This window comes from Sturnus vulgaris, chromosome 10 (genome assembly GCF_052056855.1).
Source record: "Sturnus vulgaris isolate bStuVul1 chromosome 10, bStuVul1.hap1, whole genome shotgun sequence".
NCBI lineage: Eukaryota > Metazoa > Chordata > Aves > Passeriformes > Sturnidae > Sturnus > Sturnus vulgaris.
The window spans coordinates 16,983,858-16,992,118 of NC_142252.1; the positions used below are offsets into that span (position 1 = coordinate 16,983,858).

General features: G+C 57.7%; 1 protein-coding gene across 2 annotated transcripts; it reads left to right on the top strand.

Annotated features, from left to right (window-relative positions):
* The first annotated feature begins 676 nt into the window (after window positions 1-676).
* On the top strand, window positions 677-8,021 carry PSMD2 (proteasome 26S subunit ubiquitin receptor, non-ATPase 2). 2 transcript variants are annotated; one of them, XM_014871583.2, is made up of 21 exons: window positions 677-850; window positions 1,585-1,641; window positions 2,009-2,173; window positions 2,421-2,542; window positions 2,919-3,143; window positions 3,247-3,405; window positions 3,679-3,823; window positions 4,012-4,072; window positions 4,326-4,472; window positions 4,643-4,749; window positions 5,139-5,266; window positions 5,346-5,433; window positions 5,775-5,937; window positions 6,033-6,134; window positions 6,221-6,366; window positions 6,586-6,669; window positions 6,806-6,974; window positions 7,060-7,154; window positions 7,320-7,446; window positions 7,534-7,652; window positions 7,735-8,021. In XM_014871583.2, the coding sequence occupies exons 1-21, from the start codon at window positions 716-718 to the stop codon at window positions 7,915-7,917; spliced, it is 2,727 nt and encodes a 908-aa protein (XP_014727069.2). In that variant the 5' UTR covers window positions 677-715; the 3' UTR covers window positions 7,918-8,021. The 2 variants fall into 2 exon arrangements, with proteins under 2 accessions (XP_014727069.2, XP_088027070.1); XM_088170944.1 differs by lacking the exon at window positions 677-850 and adding an exon at window positions 958-1,173.
* Window positions 8,022-8,261: the final 240 nt, after the last annotated feature.

An 8,261-nucleotide genomic window follows, 5' to 3' on the forward strand; every position in this document is an offset into this window, starting at 1 on the left:
CACACACCCAGGGGTGCACAGCCATGGCCAGAGCCTTGGCGGTGAGCGAGAAGAAGGTCGTGCACAACTTCATACCTCGCCTTGATAGTTCCCAGCCCTGGTGTGACCGGCTGTCCGGGACAGGGCATCACTTCAGGTCACCCGCTCGGTGCCCGGGATGCTGCTGCACAGGGTGAAAGTGCCACCCACCCAAACGGTGGAGCCAGGGACACAGCATGGCACATGTGAGCAGGAGGGGTGTGTTTGAACACAGGTGTGGGGCACCAACGTGCCCGCTGGTGTCTGTGACATGGGGGGACCATGGCAAGCCTGCCAGCAATGCTACTTCACTCGCCCAGCTCGGGTGGCAGCGTTGCCAGTGCCAGGGTAGTGAAGATCCGAGTCTCCAGCTGCTAGTGCCACCGCCGGTGTCAGCGTCAGTGCCGGTGCCGCTGTTGGTGCCAGTGTCGGTGTCAATACTGGTGTGTCAGCGTCAGTGCCGGTACCGGTGTCAGGGTGAATGTTGGTGCCAGTGCCGGCGCCAGTGTCGGTGCCCGTGTCAGTGTCCGTGTAAATATCGGTGTCAGTGCCGGTGTCAGTGTCGGTGCCGGTTTCAGGGTCGGTGCCGATGCCCCGGCAGGTGCGGCCGCCCCGCCCCTGGCCCCGCCCCCGGCGCGCGGCCGTGCCGTCACGGCGTTGCGCAGGCGCGGTGCGGCGGAAGCACGGCCGGGCGAACATGGACGCGGGTGGTGGCGGCGGGCAGAGCCGGGTGCAAGGCGGCCCCGGGGCGGGCGGCGACGAGAAGCCCACGCCACCTTGGGGTCGGGACCGCCGGGACCCGCCCGCCGGGCCCGAGAAGGAGCAGGAGCTGGTGAGTGCCGCCGCGTCGCCGGCCGCAGCTGAGTCACGGCCCGTTCGGGCCCGCGTCACCGGCGGAGCAGGACGTCATCCCACGTCACGGGGTTGGCCGGCATCCCTCCGGGAACGGGACGTCATCGCACGTCACGGGGGCGGCCAGCATCCCTCCGGGGACTCCCTCCAGCGGGGACGCGTGATGGCGCGAGGGGTTCCCTTCGGCGGGGCGCCGGGACGCCCCGGGGAGCCCTCGTGACGCAATTGAGGGTTCCCATTTCTGGGCGGGGGACTCGGCGGTCTCAGAGGAGTGTTGGTGAGGGAGGCTGTGGTGTAAACAAGGTGTGTGTGAGAGTGGGCGCTATGGAGGGATCCCCGCTTTGCCCAGCACGGGGGTGACCTTGGCTTTGGGGGTCCCCGTGGGCTGGGGGACACAGCCTGTGGGTGGAGTGTTCCCCCGTTGGGCTGTGACCTGACGAGCCCCTCTCTGTGGGGTTGTTTTCACACAGCACAGAGTAATGGGGGAAGTGCATCTCACATCCCAGGAATGGGTGGTTTCTTTGGGAGGATATCCCCAGTAATGTGAGCATTGCTCCACCTTGGCAGCACTGGGGCAGGATAGTGCCTTGAGCAATGAGTACATCACTTTGTCCTGGTACCCCTGCGGCTTGGGGTGACACCCCTGCCTCTGTCACATCGAGACTTACTGTGCTCTGCACCCTTAACTCTGCTTTCTCCTGTGTGCTTCGGCAGTCCGAGGAAGACAAGCAGCTGCAGGATGAGCTGGAGATGCTGGTGGAGCGTCTGGGGGTAAGTCTGTGCTTGCCTCAGCAAGGAGTCCTGGCCAGGATTTGACTCTGTCTCTTGCTTATGGCTATTCCTAGTGCCATGGAGATGGGGGGATTTTACATTGAGTGGGGTGGGACCCCTGCTTGTTTGCTGTGATCTGTCTCCCAGCTGCCTGTCTGACCTGTGCCTGAGGGATCTTTGTGTCTCTGGTGTGAGGGAGGCTTTCTGCTCTGCTGTGCCCTCCTTCTCCAGCTCTTGGGCTGAATAAGGTGGCCTAGCGGGGGGGGGTCTGTTCTGCTAAGAGCCATGGCTGTGTTAGTGGAGGGCTGGTGAGGTGATGGGTCAGGAACCAGCCCCTTGCTCCCTGACAGGCAGCTTCCTTCTGCAGGAGAAAGACACATCACTTTACCGCCCAGCCCTGGAGGAGCTGCGGAGGCAGATCCGCTCTTCCACCACCTCCATGACGTCTGTTCCCAAACCCCTCAAGTTCCTACGGCCCCATTATGGCAAGCTGAAGGAGATCTATGAGAACATGGCTCCAGGAGAGAACAAGGTAGAGACTCTTGGCCCCACTATCCCATGTGACTCAAGGGACAGTGCTGGGGCAGGCAATTGCAGAGCCCTCTGGACCTTGGGATCTAATAGCAAACTCTGTGACTTGCTCCAGAGGATTATAATATGTCAGGGTGGTACCTTTGCCAGCTGTGGTGGTTTGTGGGCACAGGGAGGGTGTTGTGTCCCTGGCTGCCCGTGGTTCCCTGTGCCTGGCCTGTGTCTGGAGCTCTGCACTCTTTCTGCAGCGCTTTGCAGCAGACATAATTTCTGTCCTGGCCATGACCATGAGTGGGGAGCGTGAGTGTCTCAAGTACCGGCTGGTGGGCTCCCAAGAGGAACTGGCATCCTGGGGGCATGAATATGTCAGGTAAGCCTGAATGGGACCAGAGCTTGGGGAAGAATAAGGGCTCAGTGGAATTTCCTGGAGTGCTTTGGCTCTGGCCTGTCTGGGATGTGTCTTGACTAGCTGATCATTTGTTCAGCTGCCCCTATCACACCTGCACATGTGTCACTTCATGCTCTGTTCACAGTGGTTTTCCAGCTGCAGAGGTCTCACTTCTGTGGCCTCTGAAATCTCTGGTCTTAACCCTGTTCCTCCTCTGGGCTTGTCCCCCTTAAGCTCTGCAGAATGCAGAGCCTCCATAAACAGCACACAGTCCTGGCTAACTGGGAGCAGCTGCTCCATGTTCTCATGGCCCAGTGAAACTGTTTTTTGTAGTGGTGATGCCCCTTTGTTCCTCCAGGCACTTGGCAGGAGAGGTGGCCAAGGAGTGGCAGGAGATTGATGAAGCTGACAAGGCTCAGAGGGACACACTCCTCACCCTGGTCAAGGAGATCGTCCCCTACAACATGGCCCACAATGCAGAGCATGAGGCCTGTGACCTGCTCATGGAGATAGAGCAGATGGACATGCTGGAGAAGTACATCGATGACAATGCCTACTCCAAAGTGTGCCTCTACCTGACCAGGTGAGGGGGCTTGGCAGGCTGAGGTGCTGGATGGAGCCTGATCCCTCCTGGGCCAAGGTTGCCTGATCTGGTTGTCACCCTCATGTCTGTCTCCTCCTTAAAGCTGTGTAAGCTATGTCCCGGAGCCCGAGAACTCAGCTCTCTTGCGCTGCGCCCTGGGCATCTTCCGCAAATTCAATCGCTACCCTGAAGCCCTGCGTCTGGCTCTGATGCTCAATGATGTGGAGCTGGTGGAGGACATCTTCACTTCCTGCAAAGATGTGTAAGCAGAGATGTTCCCTGACCTCTGCAGCCTTTGCTCATCCTGCTGGGGCAAGGCTCCTTATCTGAGCTGATAGGTTGGATCTGCCACTGCTAGAAGTATCTGGGGATTTGGATTGAGGCTTTTGTCCCTGAAACGAGGATGGGCAGGAGTGGGTCATGTCTGTATGCCCTGGGCAGGGTAGGGCAGGTTGGTGGACTGCTTGATGAACCTTTGTTTGTGCTGGGACTTGCTGGGTTCTGGGCACTCAGGAAACGCCTCCCCTCTGCACAGAGTTGTCCAGAAGCAGATGGCCTTTATGTTGGGCCGCCATGGGGTCTTCCTGGAGCTGAATGAGGATGTGGAGGAGTACGAGGACTTAACAGAGATCATGTCCAATGTCCAGCTCAACAGCAATTTCCTGGCCTTAGCCAGAGAGGTGAGCATTCCAGCTGGGAAAAGCACCCTGGCTATCTCCAGCTGTGGCTGCCCTGGCTGGCAGGGTCTGTGGCAAGATTTGAGAAGAAATCCATTATCCCTAGGATCTGGGCCAGACAACTCCTGGCGAGGTTACCATTGTAGGAAGTGCTGGCTAGGAGGTAACCCCCTTCTCCCTTGTTTTTGCAGCTGGACATCATGGAGCCTAAAGTGCCAGACGATATTTACAAAACCCACCTGGAAAATAACCGTAAGGGCTTGTGTTGTGGCTTTTATCCCTGCCTGTGTGGAGTTACTGAGGCTGCCAAGCACCTCTGAGCCTGTGTGGTCAGATGTGTATCTGAGGTGGGCAGATGGCCTGCCCATGGTCTCTGACCTGTGGATTTGGTCTTTATGCTGGTGATGGGACAGGTCCTTGTTCCCCTATGGTGTGGGATGGGTGCATAGTGGAGGGCTGGCACGGCTTCTGTTACTTCTTTCCTCACCCTATTGTTGTTCCACAGGGTTTGGGGGAAGTGGTTCCCAAGTGGATTCAGCCCGGATGAATTTGGCGTCCTCCTTTGTGAACGGGTTTGTGAATGCTGCCTTTGGACAGGACAAGCTGCTAACAGATGATGGCAATAAATGGTTGTACAAGAACAAGGACCATGGTGAGTTAGCCAGCTGGGCAGGGCTGGAGGTGCCTCTAGGCTTGTGGTTACCACCCTGTCCCTTCTGGGGTGAGGGTGGCTGAGCTGGCCTGTGTCCCTGGCTACTGCAAGCCCTAGGCAGGGCACATCAGTTCAGGCCTGATGTGGGGCTTTCTTCCCTGGAACCACAGGGATGCTGAGTGCTGCAGCTTCGCTGGGCACAATCCTGTTGTGGGACGTGGATGGGGGGCTCACGCAGATTGACAAGTACCTGTACTCCTCAGAGGATTACATCAAGGTCAGTACAGATCCTGGCTCTATGTCTGTGTGGGGCAGTCCTGCTGTGGGCTGGGTGTGCAGCTGGCTGGAGAATGGTCCTTGCTTTGGTTCCCTGTGCAGCTCAGCTCCTGCACAGAGAAGGGTTGGATGCCCTGTGTCCCAGGCTTTTCAGCAGCTCACAGCAAAGTGTGGATCTCTTGGGGACTGTCTGAAGCACCTTGGGGGCTCCCCTTGTCACAGAACGATGAGTTTTGGATTGCTCATCTTAATCCAGAGTGGAGTTGCCCACTTGGTACCAACTTGTCCATCCTGGGGAGTGGGTGTGATGTGTGAGGTGGCATCAGTCGCTGGCTGGCAGGGATCTTTGTGTATTGGTGGCTAGTGTGTGACGGTCCTTCTGCCTTGCAGTCTGGAGCCCTCCTGGCCTGTGGTATTGTCAACTCAGGGGTGAAAAATGAGTGTGACCCTGCCCTGGCCCTCCTGTCCGACTATGTCCTCCACAACAGCAACACCATGAGGATTGGAGCCATTTTTGGGTAAGGGACTGGCTCCAGACTCCCCGTGCTGCACAGGGTGGTGCAGCTCCTCCCTCACACCCCTCTGGACTCTCTGCAGGCTGGGACTGGCATATGCAGGCTCCAACCGCGAGGATGTACTGACTTTGCTGCTGCCTGTGATGGGAGACTCCAAGTCCAGCATGGAGGTAGGGGGTGAGGCAAGGTTTGCCTGTGATTCCTGCTTTTCCAGCCAGTGCCTTGCAGCTCCTGGGAATACAGGCACTGTCCTGCAGCCAGCTTGAGCTCCAAAAGCAAAGCTAGATGTCCCTGCTCAGCACTGTGCTGTGCCAGAAGAGCATGATCCTATTTTCCTTATCTGAGCTGCTGCCACAGTGAGATTTCTGCAGATTTAGGAGGGTAGGAAACCATCAGGTCTCCCAGTAGCCCAGATTTTCAAAGGAAGTGGCGACCAAGAGTATCTAGTGCTGTAGGCCAGCTTACTCTCAGCTGTCCCTGTGTATGACATGGCTCCTTCACTCATCACTAGGTGGCTGGTGTGACTGCCCTGGCCTGTGGGATGATATCAGTGGGTTCCTGCAATGGGGATGTCACCTCGACTATCCTCCAGACCATCATGGAGAAATCAGAGACAGAATTGAAGGACACCTATGCCCGGTGGCTGCCACTTGGCCTGGGCTTGAACCACTTGGGTAAGGCTGGGCAGTGCCAGTGGCTCGTGGGCTGGGAGATGGGGTGGGAGCATCCTTCCACCGTTGTCCTTTAACCACTATGCTTTCCTTGACAGGGAAGGGAGAGGCAATTGAGGCCATCTTGGCAGCGCTGGAGGTGGTGTCAGAACCATTCCGCAGCTTTGCCAACACGCTGGTGGATATCTGTGCTTATGCAGGTGAATTGGGCTGGTCGAGATGGGGGAACCAGGAGCATATCCAGGGTCCTCTGCCTGCTGATCCTGGCCCTCCACTTTCTCCACAGGCTCAGGGAATGTCTTGAAGGTGCAACAGCTCCTGCACATCTGCAGTGAGCATTTTGACTCCAAGGAGAAAGAGGAGGACAAGGACAAAAAGGACAAGAAAGAGAAGGAAAAGAAAGAGAGCTCAGCTGACATGGGCGCTCACCAGGTGGGGAAATGTGGGCTGAGATTTGTGTTCCTGGAGCAGGAACTGGCTTTGGAAGGGTCCCTAAGGTCTCTGTGGTGTCAGAGCAGAGGGAAAACAGCTCCCAACAGGATTCCCTGCTCATCCTGTCCCCCTAGGCTTGGAGTGGGCACAGACGCTTTAGAACTTGGGTGTTGGGCTTGGTGCTCCCTTGCCTGGTGCTCAGTGCCTGTGTCCCCACAGGGTGTAGCGGTGTTGGGGATCGCACTCATTGCCATGGGTGAAGAGATTGGCGCGGAGATGGGCCTGCGCACGTTCGGCCACCTGGTGAGTGACAGACACCAGGGGCACAGCACAGAGCCGGGAAGGGACCTCGGCATAGAAACTGGGTATTGCCTCACATCTCAGTAGACCTTGTTGTACTTGGTGATCTGGGTCTAACACCCACCTCCCCTCTGTGCAGTTGCGGTACGGGGAACCCACCCTCCGCCGTGCTGTGCCTCTGGCTCTGGCTCTTATCTCAGTCTCCAATCCCCGCCTCAACATCCTCGATACCCTCAGCAAGTTCTCCCACGACGCTGACCCCGAGGTCTCCTACAACTCCATCTTTGCCATGGGCATGGTGGGCAGTGGTAAGTCTGGTTGGGGGTTTGTCTGGGGGGAAGGTGGGAGACTCATGCCTTGTACACTACTCTTCCTGCACCTCCTTATCTCCAGGTACCAACAATGCCCGGCTGGCAGCAATGCTGCGGCAGCTGGCCCAGTACCACGCCAAGGACCCCAACAACCTCTTCATGGTGCGACTGGCCCAGGTGATGATAATGTGCTCACTGCTTGTGTGTGGAAGGGGAAGTTTGGGGTCCCTGCCCTGGGTATGGGAGGAGAGTGGTGTCCTGGGGGTGTCACCCTCCTGAGGGCAGGGCTGGGATTCCCAGGTTACTCCATCGCTCTTTCATGTGCCTTCTCTGCCACACCAGGGCCTGACTCATCTGGGCAAGGGGACTCTCACCCTATGCCCATACCACAGTGATCGCCAGCTCATGAGCCAGGTGGCTGTGGCTGGGCTGCTGACCGTCCTCGTGTCCTTCCTGGATGTGCGCAACAGTGAGTAGTGTGGGCTCTGTCCCCTGAGTCCTCTCTGCCCTGCAGCATGGGCATTGCTTAGCCCTTTTACTTCTGTCTCCTCTCCAGTTATCTTGGGCAAGTCCCACTACGTTCTCTATGGCCTTGTTGCTGCCATGCAGCCCCGCATGCTGGTCACCTTCGATGAGGAGCTGCGGCCTCTGCCCGTGTCGGTTCGGGTAGGACAGGTAAGGGGGAGCCAGGGCTGGGGAAGGGGGTGTGCTGATGTCCCTCTGTTTCCCTGGCATTGACCTCGCTCTTCTCTCACAGGCTGTGGATGTGGTGGGCCAGGCAGGCAAGCCGAAAACTATCACTGGCTTCCAGACTCACACAACACCAGTGCTGCTGGCACATGGAGAACGGGCAGAGCTGGCCACAGAGGAGCACGTGCCTGTGACGCCCATCCTGGAGGGATTTGTAATCCTACGGAAGAACCCCAACTATGATGTTTGAGCCAAGGGGAAGCTGGGGGGTGGGTAGGTGGTTTGAGGGGGGAGGGAAAAAACCTAGTTTGTTTTTGTTACCAAGAGTCGAGGAAATAAACTATGTGGAGACTAGTGCTGCCATCCTCTCCTTGCACTGGGAGTGTGAGCTGGGCTCTAATCCTTTTGAGTGTGCCTGTGGCCCATGGAGGCTGTGCACAGTGCAGACCCCAAGATGCAGGGCATGAACACAAAGTTGTGGGATGTAATGGCTGCTCCTAAACTTCGGCATCCAGCTGTGCCCTGTGTGTGCGCCTGGCACCAGCCACATGTGCTCAGAGTGTGCAACTCCCCTTTAGCCTGGCTGGGACTGCC

Excerpts from the sequence above, each read along its gene's own strand:
- PSMD2 (XM_014871583.2), top strand. The coding sequence starts at position 716 with ATGGACGCGGGTGGTGGCGGCGGGCAGAGCCGGGTGCAAGGCGGCCCC. Across the intron at positions 851-1,584 it reads CCGAGAAGGAGCAGGAGCTG|TCCGAGGAAGACAAGCAGCT; the intron begins GTGAGTGCCGCC and ends GTGCTTCGGCAG. Across the intron at positions 5,938-6,032 it reads CCTGGGCTTGAACCACTTGG|GGAAGGGAGAGGCAATTGAG; the intron begins GTAAGGCTGGGC and ends TTTCCTTGACAG.